Here is a 17,595-nt window from a genome sequence, read left to right on the forward strand (position 1 = left end):
ATCACAATTCACTAATCTACACTACATGACAGCAGTCATAGGTTACACATAATGGGGCAGATTATTAAGCCTGGAGAAGAGAGAAACTGGAGCTAAAGCAAGGAGATAAAGCACCAGCCAATGAACTGTGTGAAAATGACAGCTGGGAGTTGATTGGCTGGTCCGTTATCTCCAGGCTTATTACTACTGCCAACAATGTGCTATGTATAGCATGTCCCAGGACCCTGGGGCCACGCTCCATTGAAACAATGCACATTACCAGGTGGAGAGAGAGGCACTTACGGAATACATATATACATATATATATATATATATATATATATATATATATATATATATATATATATATATATATATATATATATATATATATATATATATATATATATATATATACACACATACATACATACATATATACATATATATATATATATATATATATATATATATATGTTTTTTAATAAAAAATCTCCATTAGAAGAGCATATTAAAAAACAACAACAACAAAAAAAAAAAAAACGATTGGGACTATTAACCTAATTTGGGCTATAGTATAGCTCACCTTGTGTACTCCTGTGGGTACGGAGAAGAATACCACGTCTGAATCTCGTATTTGCCAAACTCTATGACTGATGGGCAGCGGACCTGCGGGTCAGGGGGGCCACTGACGCCAACTCTCTGCAACAGAAACCAGCAACCAAAATGATGCCACAAGAAACCTTATCACACACAGACATTCTATAGGAGTGTGCGGTAAGAGATGCTTGGGTACTTGTGAGTTATCCGGGCTCCCGATTTTTTGATTGTATGCCTTAAGTTAAGGCATACAATCCGATGCGATGCAATGCGATATCGCATCGCATCGCATCGCATCCGACCATCGGATGCGATGACCCGATTTTTCCATAGGAATCAATGTTAAAATGATTCCTATGGAAAAAGGGGTCCTTTTCATACCCCTACTATCCAAGTGGGCATGGAGTTGGATATAAACCTGTGGCGAGCGTAGCGAGCCACCGAGCCCGAAGCGTGGCGAGCGAAGCGAGCCCCGCGAGGGGACGGTATTCCGTGTCCCCTCGCGGGGCTCGCTACGCTCGCCACGCTTCGGGCTCGGTGGCTCGCTACGCTCGCCACAGGTTTATATCCAACTCCATGCCCACTTGGATAGTAGGGGTATGAAAAGGACCCCTTTTTCCCATTGAATTCCATGTTAAAATGGACTCAGTCCATTTTAACATTGATTCCTATGGAAAAATCGGGTCATCGCATCGCATCGCATCGCATCCGATGGTCGCATGCGATGCGATGCGATGTCCCGATCCGACCCGATTTTAAAATCGGACGCCCGGATAACTCACAAGTACCGATGCTTGTGTGATGTGGGGAATATAAGAGGGGAATACTGTGTTCACCAATTTCTAATTACAACTGGGCTAGACAACATTAAGAGATTTGCAACAATTAGAGAGAGAGCAAAGTCTATATGGCTTTGATGCAATAAAACGGCTGAATGTTTCCAAGGCAGAGCTAAACGGTTCCATACAAGCAATGCTCAAGACCATCATTAGTGCTGGATGTCAATTACAAAATCTCCAGTGCTAAAACAGTTCCTGCGGTTTATTAAGCAACTGATACAACTCCCTTTAATAGGCACACGGTTTCAAAGTACTTAATGCCTGGCTAGCAGCACCAATAAACAGGTTGTATTATATGCAGGGACCAGAGCATTAAAGACTCACTGACCTGACTGATGTGTGACTGGCTTTTTCCTTCTCTCACCAAACTTTCCTCCAGCTGAATACCCAGGGTCAGAGTGGTCCCAGGACTCCAATACAGCTGCTTACACATGGCTCAGGGATATGGGAACGGGGGCCGTGGGATCCAAAGGAGCTGTTACACGCCTCCCATTTTTTAATCCTGTGATTCTAGCACTTGTTTGTCTCTCCCTTCCCCTGGGCTCTCTCCTCCCTGCTCCCTCCCCCTTCTACCTGTGCCTAGGTGATGGTAGTACAGAGTTCTCCTGTGGGTATAATCACACCTGTGATCAGCCACAGGGACACTTCAATTAACCTGACGGATACCGGAGTAGTGACCTAGAACCTGAAACCTGTTACAGCTGACAAGCGGTCAGTCCACTGGCTGCAGGATATACTTCATGTACAGTGCAATTCTGTGCACAGTGGCTAGAACTGAGGGGCAGTGGATAATGGCCTGTACAGGGATGTAGAAGTGCTGGGATAACCCATGAAGGTTACAATAACCTTATTGGGATTATTCTGTAAAGGCATGATACTATACCAGCTTAGTGTACTTATTGCAGGGGACAGATAGCATGTTAGAAAAGACCTTACAGAGAGCTTTCTTTGTTTAAGGCCCATACACACTGGGCAATTTTGAGCTGAAACCAGCTCAGTTTCACCGGTAGAGCGGCTTTCATCTCAAAAGCCATCCAGCACTAATGCCCACTCCATCATCAGTCGCTCATCTGCTGGTATTATTGTTATGGAAAGCCATTAACCGTGGCGAAAAATAAATAATCTGTAGTATAAAATACTGGAGGTTTCCAAGGCGCAAAGGAAACAGAAAAGCAGCTCAATATAACCTAGGACTTGTTCAACCAAAACAAGTAAAACAATGATAAATAAAACAGGGGTAAGGATATATTCAAGCGCTGTTTGTGTGTGTTCTCTTCAATTCTCCCGTCCCCGTGAGTCGATATGCGGAAAAAGGAAAAGAACACAATGTGTAGAACTGTATTTATACTTCAAAACATACAAGGGAAATGGAAATAGAACGTACCACACTCACAAAAGGAGTGTGTATTTCAAATACGTAAAGGTATCTTTTTTTCTCAATGATAGTATAGCCTTCACCAAGTCCACCCTGGTGTCCAATAGAAATAAATTGGGCGTACGTTTTCACTCACAAGATAAAGATGTTATAAAACATATAACTGTTTCTTTTTGAGGCAAGCGTACCAATAACTCACAATTGGCAGGAATTTTCAAAGCACATCTGGGTTTCTTTTGCTTGAAAAAAATTATTTTAATGCCAAAAAATTATTAAAATACACTTAGACCATAGGTACACTGTAAAAAATCCAAAGGTGGGTGATAGATGTTGATTGAGACTCACACTAAATAACACCAAATATATAGTGTGAGTCTCAATCAACATCTATCACCCACCTTTGGATTTTTTACAGTGTACCTATGGTCTAAGTGTATTTTAATAATTTTTTGGCATTAAAATACATTTTTTTCAAGCAAAAGAAACCCAGATGTGCTTTGAAAATTCCTGCCAATTGTGAGTTATTGGTACGCTTGCCTCAAAAAGAAACCGTTATATGTTTTATAACATCTTTATCTTGTGAGTGAAAACGTACGCCCAATTTATTTCTATTGGACACCAGGGTGGACTTGGTGAAGGCTATACTATCATTGAGAAAAAAAGATACCTTTACGTATTTGAAATACACACTCCTTTTGTGAGTGTGGTACGTTCTATTTCCATTTCCCTTGTATGTTTTGAAGTATAAATACAGTTCTACACATTGTGTTCTTTTCCTTTTTCCGCATATCGACTCACGGGGACGGGAGAAGTGAAGAGAACACACACAGACAGCGCTTGAATATATCCTTACCCCTGTTTTATTTATGAAAAATAAATAATCAGTCACTTGGCAGAGGAGAATAAAAAAAAAAAAAAAAAAAATCGCTCTGACTAATTTTCAGCCCATCGATTTTAGCGATCATCGCTGTGCATACAAGCTGGGCAAAAACGCGCAGTGTGTATGCAACTCAGTCCATGTACTGTAGTAGACAAAACATCGATATAGATAAATATACCCACAGATTCTACATTCCAAGAAGTTTGTTAATCAAATTCTGGTGCCACAATAGTGATCAGATGCGCTGGTTGGTTGGAATCCCTGATTTAAACACTCAAGTACAGGTTTTGCTTCCATTGTTGCAAGTGGTCAGGAAGTGTCATATCGGTTAACAAGATTTAATTTGGAAAGAGAATAGAATTCATCTATATATAGAGGGGGACCCCGGTTACTTAACTGGAGGCGTTGCTCTTTAAAAAAAAGTGCTATTCCCTCTGGGGCCCAGAGAGTCACTGTAAACTTTCTGCCCTACTTCACATAGTGTTTCATGAAGAACACATAGGAATCAGTGCTTTGAACTGAAGGCAACTACATGAAATACTATGGATCTACCAAATGACAAAGGCAAAATTAAATACCAATTTAAAGTACTACAGTAGCTGTTCAATTAAATTCCCTTGATAGAAATTCACCTGCCTTGCTCAATGTTGAACCATGTGCTAACATTCTGTTCTAGATCTGCATTGGACGAGGAAACATGCTTCCAATCTACAATCCTCTTGGTTTGCGATGGATATTCAGGATGAAAAGGTTTTAGTGGAGGCAACTAAGGTCACTCCTATGGGCTGCACCCCCCTGCACAGGTGTGAGGAGCACTTACCTGCAGTGCCTGCTGTTGAATATCTTCAAACAGTTCCATTTCTTTTTCAGAAACCATTCCTGGGCGATCTTCCCCATCCGCTTTGCATTCCCAACCATCCTGATTGTCTGGTGGTAAAGAAAACAAAAGCTGGTAAACTTAGAGAATGCCAGGACCAAAGACTAGGGGGGTATTCTATCTGTGCCCATATTTCCAACAGGTGAAAATATCAGCACTAGCCTATTCAATGCTGCAGTATCCGACAGTAACGCTGCAGTTTCGGACAGCATTGAAGTCTGTCAGTTCAGACTTTTTAAAAAGCCGTCTTTGCTGATCCGCAGAGTATCCGATTCTCAACAGTCGAAACTTTCAATTCCGACTGTTGCGTCAGTGTCGGAAGCCAGTGGAAAAAAAAAGGGCCGGGATTCCGACAGTTGGGACGCTCCAACCATTGGAATCCCGGATTGAATACCCCCTACATGTCCAATCTGCTCATTGCTATGGCCTCAGTGATCAATATTAAACAAGATTTATACAAATAAAATAATTACTGAAGCACACCTAAATAAATAAAAGCCGCACATACACTACGAACACATATGGGTTGATTCAATTCAGCACGCAGTGAATAGCGTCAGACGGCAGCCGTTCAAACCAGCTAATGCCACCTGAGAAAACTACTGTAGGTCGGCGATGATATTTTGTTCCGTAGCACAGCGCAAATAGCATCGCAATGGGGCACTTAAGTCAGAAAATGCTGGTACATGCGACTTACCACCCGCAAGTACCACCATCCTCTGGCTTAGCAGGGCGCTGCTTAGAACAGCCCCAGGAGATCCCCCCTGGAGCTGTTCACTGTGCTGAGTACTAGCTCCATAAATACAAGGACACGTGCCAGGAAAACTAAACACTGAGCGCATGTCACTCCAATGAGGCTGCAAATTGCAAACACTTAAAAAGCACTGGGTGCAAAGTTTAGTGCAACACATTAAATAGTATCTTACAGACACACACTGCCAACAAGTACTATCAGTTTCTTACCCCAGTCTGTCTGTCCAGACTTCCGTGGTCCCCTCTTGCGTGAACGCTGTAACGAATAGTCCAACCCCTCTGCTCGTGCTTTGCGGCCATCAGGAGAGGGGGTGAAGAACTTTGTTAGCCCGTCGATAAGACCTTTTGTCTTCTTATTAAAGGGTACAGCATGGTCTCCACATGAACGCTCTGAGCTCCTGCCATCCTCCTCGGACGACGACGTACAGGAGGACATCCTACGCTTCCTCCCTCTGCCTTGGCTGCCACGTCCTTTTCCAAAAGGGGATTTAGTCCTACAGGGTAGAATAGTCATCACGTTTTTAAAATGAATAAAGATTTGAAAGTGATCAGTGTTCCATTACATAGGTACAAGGCTGTCTGTTCTGCTTACGTTGTGTTCGGCTTCTTTAAACGGTTCTTAGGGCGCCCAATGGGGTTAGTGTAACGTCTGCGGATTTGCGCTGCCTTCTTGTGAAGTAACTTCCGTCCTTTCTTCCGAGGCCGACATATCTGACATATCCACATACCTGTGATTGGAGGAGACGTTACAAAGGAAGTGGAATTAAGTGTTTGGCTACAGCTTGGGAATACAAAGGCCGAGTACACAATAAATACGGTAGTATAGAGAAGGGCAGGGCACAGAACAGCACGACCATCCCAATCTTACCTTTCGGCATTCTGGTGAGAGGTGGCTCGCAGCACTCCATGTGAAAACCACGATCACACGAGTCACAAAATAGCATATTGTCCTGGAAGCACAGGTTTAAAGATCAATAAAAACAAAACATAAAGTAGACCCAATATTTTACAGTTAAACCAAATACAATATGTTATTATGCTGTAAAGTTGGGAACTCTACTTGTTGTTGAAATCCTGAGGCGGTTGCTCACTGTACGCTGCCATATTTCAGTGAAAGCCCACATTCAGAGCTTAGATAAAGTGTTGTAGAAATAGATGTAGACTACAACAGATTACATTTTCCAACCTTTACATACCAAACCCTTATAATTGGCTACAAATAGCTTTCTCTGAATGTGATCATAGCTCAATTGTATATATGAGAATTTGCTAAGTGCCACCCATTTTCAGTCACTAAAGGCTGACTTGGTAGAACATAAATCAGCACATTTGTTATGATCATACTGCATCAGTACTGCAACTTTTGCTGCCAAGACAATATAATGGTGCGTACACACGTACAGATTTTCTGTCTGATCTATCTGGTGGGAACAAAATACTGGAAATGTATGGGAGTATATGACAATCAAAAAATTGTTCCCAAACGCTTGAAAACAGACAGTGGTCAGACAAATTGTTTAAATCATTCTGATATAACAAATTTATCAAAGCATAGATTTCTTTCTGTTTTCCTACATTTGGGTGGAAATTTTTGATTGTCGTATGCGCCCAAACATTTCCAGGTTTTTGTCCCCACCAGATAGATCAGACAGAAAATCTGTACATGTGTACGCACCTTTACATGCAGCATGATGAGCAATGCATTTCTTTTTTAACTTTTGTAATATACTCAACATTAAAGAATTTTAGTATGACTACAAAAGACTTACAGCATTTTTGCCCTGGTCACGGCACGAACTGCAGGTCTTGCATTCGATACACTGCCAGCGCAGGGCTTTAACACGCACTGTGAGTTCTGGAGAAAACTTCAGACAGGAGGGGTGACCTACAAAGGGGTAAGAGGAAGATCACACTTGTGTAGAGACTCACACCAACATGTACACATCAATAGTTGTTTGCAAAAATAGGTACTTGTTTCCTAGCACGGCGCCCATTGTATGCCATCGAATACCACTAATTAAGGTATGCGATGGGACCTAAGAGTCGCACTGTACAATTTTAATATCGCGTTGCATCGCTTGCCATTACAATGGCATGCGATTTGCAATTGTACAGGCACCCTGATGGGTGATTACTATGTTAAAATGCACCCCCATTGTTAACGCCACCCCCACTATCAACACCAACCCGAAGCGTGGCGAGTGCAGGGAGGGGCGGCAGTACGCATCCTCTGACCTTTTCATACCCCCACTATCCACGTCGGCGTGGAGCTGATCTTATATAGTGTGGCGAGCGCAGCGAGCCCGAAGCATGGCAAGCGGAATACATGTGAAGCCACGCTTCGGGCTCGGTGGCTTGCTGCGCTCGCCACACTATATAAAATCAACTCCACGCCGACGTGGATAGTTGGGGTATGAAAAGGTCGGAGGATGCGTACCGCTGCGCTCGCCACGCTTCGGGTTGGCGTTCATAGTGGGGGTGGCGTTAACAATGGGGGTGCATTTAACATAGTAATGACCCATCAGGGTGTCTGTACAATTAAAAAAAAAATCGCATCGCATGCCATCGGGTCGCAATCAAAATGATGGCATAAGATGAAAATCGTGGGCGCCGTGCAAGGAAACAAGTACCCAAAGATATAACATTTAGTAATGCCGACATTCAAAAAACTGCGAGTACCCCAACGTATGCTTTTAACCCTGGTGCTGTGCACATTTCAACTACAAGTCCCGTGAATAGGGGAACTTACGCCTCCGGATGTACAAGCAACTGCAAATTTAATCTAGTTGGGCCTTCAAATAGATGAATGGGACTGTAACATACAGGAGCTAAAGTCTGACGGGACTATATAGTCCAGATTGGTAGAAAACATAGTACATAATCGCACCATGTGTATATAGCTTGCGCTGCCGTTGCAAGCCCCGTGGGTCATTTTTGCAAGAAAAAAATAGACTGCAGGCAGCAAAATCTTGACGGGAAAGAACACAATCTATAGCACAGCTTAGTAAAAATCACACATAGCGAAAATCACAGTGTGTATTGTCAATATTGGTGGATAGTTCACAGTGTGTATGCACTATCTGGCAGAGTATAAATTGTGGGAACTACTGTTGGGCATAAGCTGAGAAGAGAACTATAGGTGCAGTCTAGCCTGACATACTGGTATGCAAGAGGTCTAGACTAACTAGTGGCATGGTTTAATTGACAGATCTGTGGTTCCACAGAAAAGACACCCGGTAACTAACAGCCACCGCATAGAACTATAACCAGCCATGCAGCAGGTCACAGTGGAGCAGATTTATTAATCATGGTGAAGTGATAAAGTGGTGATATAGCACCAGCCAATCAACTCCTGATATTTTTCGAACACAGCTGATTGGCTGGTGTGTTATCACCTTCCACTTTAATCAACCAAGCTTAATACATCTGCCCTATTACACCTCCTTCCAGACGTTTATACAGAGAGAGAAAATAGGCAGACAGGAAACCGTGAGAAATGGGGACAGGACAAATTGTAATGATATACTAGCAACGCCAAAATATACCCTCCCCTGGCAAGTGGAGTAGCCGGGACACTAATAGGAATCAGAAACCTAGAGGGCACATATGGGATGTGTCAGGAAGAGATACTCACAACTATTTCTCATCCCCAGTAATGTGCATGGGGACAGGGAAGTACATATATGATTAATATTTCAACACCCCCCCCCCCCCCCAATCCTGCTGTAATTGTAGAGGTATACACCATGGGCCTCCAACAAAGTACATTTCAATATAAGAAAAGTGGAATTACATAAACTGGAAAAGATACAAAAGCTCCCACAGTCTTGTTTAGTTACAATGTAAGCATTTTATTATTACAATATATATGTGGGGTTAAACTGCAGTAAATACTCCATGTTCTCCAGATCATGATAACAATGCACAGCCAATGAGGCTCCTTCTGCCTTTATTAGTGTGACACCATGTGGCAAACTAAGGGTATTACACCACGGACATACTAGAGGCCAACAAGCAGATAAGTGGGCCTGCAGAGGAGATGGGCACTTCAACTAACTTTTTTGGAGCACTTTATACCTGTCCTGTAAGCACAATGGAGGCAGTAACTATATGTGCTCAAACAAATATACATAAGAATGCCTAACGAACTTGGAGTATAGACTCACCGCTGTTTCCACAGTCTGCACATGAAATAAGTTCTTCTGGTTTCTTCTCTCGATTATGTTCCTTTGTTCCCAGACAAAAACTGCATATTGGTATGGGCTCTGCGACTGGCTGTTGGAGACAAGACCCACACAATCACAGGTTAGAAGTGTTGTCGTCATTTACAGGTTAGAAAAACTAAACACAGGAAATAGAGAGCGAGCAATGGGCAGAACATTCTACATGGCACAAACGTGTCCAGGGCAGCGGTGTCACGCAGGCGGTATACACTCGTTAGGTCGACTCACACCTAAGGTCGGCATGCATTTGGTCCACCAAGGGCGACATGGGCTTAAGTTGAGCCCTCAGAAGGTCAACATGGGGTTAGGTCAACAGGGTCATTAGGTCGACACAAGCATTAGATCAACATGGACAAGGTCGACAGTCAAAAGGTTGACATGGGTTTTTTACGTGTTTTTTTTGAGCAGACAGGCGGTATTTCATGCCCCACCATCCACGAGGGCTTAGAGGTAGAATAAAATAGTGTGCCGAAAGCATGGCGAGTGCAGGAACACATGTAAGGGGACAAAGTGCACCGATATGATGGTGTCCATGTCGACATGTGGGACAAAAACGTGAAAAGTCAACCTTTTGACCTAATGCGTGTGTTGATCTAATGACCCTGTCGACCCAATGCAAGTCAACCTAAGTTGTGTCGAACATGGATGGAATCGCACGGCAAGCCGCCCGACATGCATGCAATTTTGACTATATAGTCAATGCAGCCCTGTGTATCTGGCTTCAATGTGTGCTGTGCGGGTGCACAAGGTTAGCAAACCTGTGCAATCTGCATGCGATCCCAATGCGATTATGACTATATAGTCAAAACTGTATCATGTGTACACAACATAAATGACTGAATGGATTACAACAGGTAACCGAATATTCCAATGTTGCCCAAATCGCAGAAGCACAGACATCTATATACACCATGACAACCTAGAGACTGATCAGCCAGTCACAAACTAATATTTGGTATGGGTACAATTCATCTGTAAGTACTGGCCGAGCTCCCAGCTGTCCCCCAGTCATAGCAGATGTTCTCCATCTGCAGAGAGAAGAGCTGAGAACCTGAGCCGGGACTGCGGGAATATGAGCTGCTTGTTTATCAGGAGACAGCTCACACTGATACGTGTGCACTCACATCCCTAAGACTACACACACACACACACACACACATTTCTATGCGTGGTCAATAAAAGCAAATTTCTTGCATTTCTATTGTATAGATCTGTATCAATGTCAAAGCATTAAAGGTGCACACACATGGACAGATTTAAAGTACAATCCAACGTCATATACAATTTCCCTTGAAATCCAGAACACTGCTGGCCAAACAATATCATGCGCGCACACACACACACACACACAGAACAACTGAGTCAACGATCAGAGTGTATACATCATTTCTTCTGTGGAACTACAAGTCTCAGCTCAGTTTTCTATTCTAAGTTGCTTTATCTGGCTATTTCACTCTTCTTGAGATTGGGTGGGCTGCACAAATCTATTTAAAACCCTTGTAATGGCTGTGTCTATACAGTAGATATTTATTTGGAGAAATCTACTCCTTGGGACTGTATGAACTATGGAGACAAATATTTTTGGGAATTTTGTGTTAGTCTGACTTGTCCAGCATCACGCAAAAATGAAAGAATAAACCTGGATGGCAGCTTTATTATTGTATAGCTTAGTCACCCACAAAGAAACGGAGTTCTGTATTATATCCATGTTATATCAGGGAGAGGAACACTATGCACGTGCAGTGTGCAGGCTCCTCAAGCCAAAAATTACCATAAGCATATAAATATCATTTTTAGGACAAATTGTCACAATTCAATTGTTGTTTGGGTGCACATGTATATCTTACCCAAACAGTGAAGGTGCCACCCTTGTACACAGAAAGAGAAAGGCAGGTGGTGGGCAGGATAAATCAAATAAATAGAGTGGCAGCTGATTGGCTGAGAACGCTCTCATGTCTAAACCGGTCTAAAGTCAGGCAGCACGGATGGTGTAATGGTTAGTGTTACTGCCTCACAGCACTGAGGTCATGGGTTCAATTCCCACCATGGCCCTAACTTTGCTGAGTTTGTATATTCTCTGCCCATGCAAGCCTTTCGCTTGCGCGAGTTTCCTCCGGGTACTCCGGTTTCCTCCCACAATCCAAAAATATACTGGTAGGTTAATTGGCTCCCAACAAAATTAACCCTACAATGAATGAGTGTGCGTGTACATGTGGTAGGGAATATAGATTGTAAGCTCTACTGGGGCAGGGACTGATCTTTCAAAATACTCTCAGTAAAATGCGCTATATTTGTTAAATCCTTTTTTTTGGGCATCCAAACTACTTGGAGTAATATTAATATTCTTCCGACAGGACGGCTCCATATCGAAAGAAAAGTGACATGTGTACGCACGTTCGATCGATATGCAGCCCGTTCCTGCGATCATTCCTCCCAAAAGCAGCACGCCCATCTTTTTCTTGCGATTGTTTGGACGGGAGTACATCGGACGTCGCAAGTAAAATTGTACATATGTGTACGCGCAGATCGGTCGTATGTTTTGGACGGCCGAACGTGTATTCGGTCGATCGAACGGTCGCAAGAAAAATGAAATTGTACATATGTGTACCCAGCTTTAGTGCTGAATTTACACATCTGGAGGCTGCATTAAAATATGACCTCTATAGCAGCTGGGCGCCTCACCAGCAGAACAAGTTGATTGATGCCATCACAAAATGGTGATCAAAAAAACTAATGATATGAGGCATTATCAATATCTATTTCACAGGAAAATCCACATACATATTGAATCTAATCAGACAACTTATCTTGCCTCATGAAGTTGCAGTATACATGTAAATCCAATAGATGGCGCACCAAGACAAATACTATAGATCATATAGTAGCTACAGTAGTTATGCTATTTAAAACCTGTGTTCAAATAGGGTTAAACAGCAAAGGTTTGGGGCTCTACAAGGTATTAATATTTGTTTAACTAAAGTGAACTTAGGGCGATAAGGAGAGTTATGGTAGACTTACCTTTGTTAACTCCCTTTCCTTGAAGTCCATGGGAACCACAGGGGACATCGGGGTTGTAGGCGGATCCAGGGGGTCCGAGGCACCAATCAGCGAAGCTCTTAAAGATTTTACCCAGCATGCCCGGGCCCTCTCCCCTACAACCCCGCCTCCAGGCTACTGCCGCCAGTTTTTGGTAACAAGCCGAGAGCAGGAAGCGGAGAAGAGAAGAGGACAGAGAACACATATGCCCAGAACTCATACATACATAGCATGAATATGGAATGGTCAGAACGGGTCACAGTATCAGAACATCACGTAAAGGTGAACCTCAGTGGCAAATTTAAAAGGGTGGGCGCCCTGTGGTTCCCATGGACTTCAAGGAAAGGGAGTTAACAAAGGTAAGTCTACCATAACTCTCCTTTTCCTTGTCAGGGTCCATGGGTCCCACAGGGGACATCGGGGATGTCACAAGCCGTAATTAAGGGAGGGAATTTGTCTGAGGAGTTAACAGAACCCGACGACCGAAGGAGGCATCCTGGGAGGCGAACGTGTCAAAGGCGTAGAACTTAATAAATGTCTGAACGGATGACCACGTTGCAGCCTTGCACAGCTGTTCGGCAGAAGCACCCCTGCTTGCTGCCCATGAAGGACCAACCGCTCTAGTAGAGTGTGCCTTGATAGCAACCGGAATGGGCCTGTTAGACAGAAGATATGCCTGGTGTATAGCCATGCGGATCCAGCGGGCAATAGTTTGTTTACCCGCTGGCCAACCCTTCTTGTGAAAGCCATATAACACAAAGAGGGACTCTGATTTCCTGACCGATTTAGTGCGGTCGATATAGATGGTCAGAGCTCTGACCACATCAAGCAGCTTTTCATCAGATGAAAGGTCATCTGAGGTGAATGCAGGTACCACGATTTCCTGGTTGACATGGAATTTTGTCACAACCTTGGGTAGGTGGGAAGACTTTGTCCGTAACACTGCCCTGTCACTGTGGAACACTAGGAAGGGTGATTTACACGATAGTGCGGATAGATCCGACACTCTGCGTGCGGAGGCAATGGCCAGGAGGAAGACAGTTTTGACTGTCAGCCATTTAAGCTCCACTGATGAAAGTGGTTCAAACGGTGGTTTGGTTAAAGCTTGAAGCACTAAAGATAAATCCCACGGGTTCGTGGGAGGGACAAAGGGAGGCTGTATGTGTACCACTCCCTGTAAAAATGTGCGAATGTCAGGTAAGAATGCAATTTTTCTCTGAAACCATACTGAGAGGGCTGAGATTTGGACCTTCAGGGAAGCCAATCTAAGACCTAAGTCCAATCCATTTTGAAGGAAGGCCAATATCCTGGCTGTTTTGAAAATCTTGGGATCATATTTATTAGAATTACACCAAGAAAAAAAGGAATGCCAAGTCCGGTAGTATATCTTTGAAGATGCTGGCTTGCGAGCCTGGATCATTGTCTTAGCCACCTTTTCAGAAAAGCCCTTGCTCTTTAATAGGGCCATTTCAAGAGCCACGCCGTCAAAGACAGGCGCTGAGGGTCTGGGTGAAGACATGGCCCCTGACTCAACAGATCTTGACGAAGAGGCAATGGCCAGGGGGGCTGGTGTGACAGTTGTTGTAGGTCCACGTACCAGTGTCTGCGTGGCCAGTCTGGTGCGATGAGAAGGAGGGTTCCTCCTTCTTGCCTGAACTTTCTGATCACCCTGGGGATCATGTTTATCGGAGGGAACGCGTATGGGAGGTGGAACTTCCACGGTACGGACAGAGCATCCGTGAAGTAGGCCTGAGGGTCCCTGGTCCTTGCCCCGAAGCATGGGACCTTGAAGTTGTGTCTGGACGCCATGAGGTCTACGTCTGGCGTGCCCCAGACTTGTGTCAGGCTGACAAACACCTCCGGGTGTAGGGACCACTCTCCCGGGTGGATATCCTGTCGGCTCAGGAAGTCCGCTTCCCAGTTCAGGACTCCTGGGATGAAGACTGCCGACAGGGCTAGGAGATGTTCCTCTGACCAGGTGAGGATCCTGGAGACCTCCCGGAGAGCGGCGACACTTCGTGTTCCTCCCTGGCGGTTTATGTATGCCACCGCCGTGGCGTTGTCCGACCTGATCTGAACTGGTTTCCCCTGTAACAGATCCTGAGACTGAAGAAGGGCATTGTAGGCTGCTCGAATCTCTAAGACATTGATGGATAATCGAGATTCTGGTTCGGTCCAGACGCCTTGCAAGGACCGGGATCCTACTACTGCCCCCCAGCCTCGCAGGCTGGCGTCTGAGGTTAGCACTATCCATTCTCTGAACCAGAATAGTCTCCCCTGGTTTAGGTGGTCCATCTGTTCCCACCACAGGAGCGAGTCTTTGACCTCCTGTGTTAGAGTGAGAAACGTCGACTTGACGTGTTGTGGTAGGCCATCCCATTTCGCCAGGACCAGGCCCTGGAGCGGACGGGAGTGGAACTGGGCCCATTCGACCATGTCGAATGTAGACACCATCCTCCCCAATATTTTCATGGCCCAGTGAACCGATACTCTTGGTTTCTGAGCAAAGATCTGGATTCTCTGAATTAAGTCCCTGGCCTTGTCGTTTGGAAGAAACAGACGCAGGGCTCTGGTGTCCAGTAAAGCTCCCAGATGCAACATTCTCTGGGAGGGGATCATGGAAGATTTCTCCCAGTTGAGGAGCCACCCGTGAGCCTGCAACACGGAGATCGTTATCTGCAAGTGGGATGTTAGGACCTCTGGTGACTTGGCTACAATCAACAGGTCGTCCAAGTAGGGGAAGACCCTGATCCCCTGCTTGTGTAGAAGTTCTGCCATTATAGCCATCACTTTTGTAAAGATCCTTGGCGCCGTTGCTAGGCCGAATGGGAGGGCCTGAAACTGGTAGTGGCTCTTCAGAATAGCAAAGCGCAGATACTTCTGGTGAGCCGGTAGGATGGGGATGTGGAGATATGCGTCTCTGATATCTAGAGAGACCATGAAGTCCCCCTCCTCTAGGGCCAAGATGATGGTCCTCAAGGTCTCCATCCTGAACTTTGTGACTTTTACCACCTTGTTTAGGGCTTTGAGGTTTAGAATGGGGCGGAACGTACCATTTTGTTTTGGCACCAGAAACAGGGTTGAGTAGAAGCCGAGGCCTCTCTGGTGCCCTGGCACGGGAACAATGACCTGCGACCGAAGTAAGGTCCGTAGGATGACCCTCATGTGTTCTGCTTTGCAAGGGTCCCTTGGGAGACCTGTGCAGAAGAACCGTCTTGGGGGGGGGCTTTGAGAAGGATATGGCGTACCCCTGCGACACTACCTCCCTCACCCAGGCATCCTTTGTGGAGGATAGCCACTGGTGAGCGAAGTACAGGAGTCTGCCTCCCACTTGGGGGTCCGCCTGTGGGAGGCTGGCCCCGTCATGCGGAAGGCTTGTCGGCCTTGGGAGGGGCCTGTCTGGCGGCCCAAGGCTGCTTGGGCTTGGGTTTGCCAGCCTTATGAGCGGGGGAGGGTCTGGTATAGGACTGTCCTCTGGCCTTGCCTTGAGGGCGAAAGGGCCGAAAGGACTGGGTCCTAGGCCTTTGCGGTAGAGCCGTAGGGAGGCAGGCTGTCTTAGCTGACGCCAGGGAAGCCACAATTTTATTTAATTCCTCCCCAAACAGGTTCTCCCCTTTAAAAGGTAAGAGTTCCAGAGTCCTTTTGGATTCTAGGTCCGCCTTCCATGACCGAAGCCAGATAATCCGGCGTGCTAGCACTGAACTGGCGGAGGCCCTGGCAGCTAGAGTGCCTGCGTCCGACATAGCATCCATAATATATGTTGCTGCATGTTTGATGTGTTGCATACACAGCCTTGCATCCTCCGATGCAACTGGGGCCAACTCATCCTCTATCACTTGTAACCAAGGAGAAATGGCCTTTGCCGCCCAAGTGGCCGCAATTGTAGGCCTCTGAACTGCCCCTGTATAAGAAAAAGCTGCCTTAAGAGCGTTTTCCAGACGCCTATCTGTCTGGTCCTTCAGGGCTGACCCTGAAGCTACCGGGAGTACTGACGGTTTAACCAGTCTGGACACGTGCGCGTCCACTGTGGGAGGGATTTCCCATGGAGTACAGTCCTCTGGAGGGAGCGGGTATCTAGCCAACATCTTTTTAGATATGTTGGCTCTTTTCCCCAACGCCTCCCATTGATCTCTCCTGATTTCTGATAAATGATCAGAATGAGGGAACTGGGCTTTAACTACCTTTTGCTTTTTAAAGACGTCCCTGGTCTTGGCTGTGGGTTCAGGTTCATCTGCATCTGACAGAAGAACCTCCCGGATAGCATAAATAAGGCCTGCTATGTCAGGGGTCTCAGCCTGAGAAGCGGGAGTATCAGTAGGCATAGGGTCGTCCTGATCGTCATCAGGTATGATGTCATCCGCAGTATCAGGATCTGCATTATCGGGGTCATCCCCGCCATCGTCTGAGTCAACAGAACCATCCCTGGTTACCGGTAGTAACGGATTTATCAAGGATCTACTGGGTTGTGCCGCATGTGGCAGTAGCTTCTGCATAGCTGCCGTAGTCTGCTGCAAGGTCTGCACCGTGGTCGACAGAGCATCCACCCATGGAGGGGGGGGGCTGTACTACAGGGGGTGCTACCGCATTAGGAAGACGATCCACCAGGGTGCCCAACAGTTGTTGAAAGGCTGCCCATGGTGGCTGGGGTGCCCCTGAGGGCTGGGGATGGTCAGGAGGTGTAAAGCAATTGACACATAGTCCATCCTGGATGACATCCATTCCAGACAGACCTGCAGCGCAGCCCTTGCAAGACAAGAGCAAGGGAGATTCTGTCTGGTTGCGCCCCCGTTTGGACATAGTGTGAACACTCCCAATAGGGGGTAAAGCAGTGCACAGTAGGTAACTCAGTAGAAGAGGACCTAGAGTGATCCACTGACAGTATGTGACCTCTGAGGTAAAAACCTCCTTAGAAGTAAAGTGGACAGTTTGAGAGAAAAACTGACAGAGGAAAAAGAAGTGCTAGCACAAAGTCACATACACACTATATTAGGCAATATAGATAAGCTAACACACCCTATATCAACCTCAGTACT

The 17,595-nt window shown here is 45.5% G+C and overlaps 1 protein-coding gene across 3 annotated transcripts in view; it reads right to left on the reverse strand.

Annotated features, from left to right (window-relative positions):
* Positions 1-17,595, reverse strand: part of KAT6A (lysine acetyltransferase 6A) — a 51,458-nt gene that overhangs the window by 12,520 nt on the left and 21,343 nt on the right. For all 3 annotated transcript variants that reach the window (XM_083184880.1, XM_083184879.1, XM_083184881.1), the window contains exons 3-9: positions 9,470-9,578; positions 7,073-7,188; positions 6,172-6,253; positions 5,896-6,031; positions 5,514-5,797; positions 4,494-4,600; positions 566-681 (exon numbers count right to left, since the gene is read on the reverse strand). In XM_083184880.1, the coding sequence (XP_083041006.1) occupies positions 566-681; positions 4,494-4,600; positions 5,514-5,797; positions 5,896-6,031; positions 6,172-6,253; positions 7,073-7,188; positions 9,470-9,578 (950 nt within the window). The remainder of the gene's footprint in view (positions 1-565; positions 682-4,493; positions 4,601-5,513; positions 5,798-5,895; positions 6,032-6,171; positions 6,254-7,072; positions 7,189-9,469; positions 9,579-17,595) is intronic.

The sequence above is a fragment of the Crinia signifera genome, chromosome 4 (genome assembly GCF_055691185.1).
Source record: "Crinia signifera chromosome 4, ASM5569118v1, whole genome shotgun sequence".
Lineage (NCBI taxonomy): Eukaryota > Metazoa > Chordata > Amphibia > Anura > Myobatrachidae > Crinia > Crinia signifera.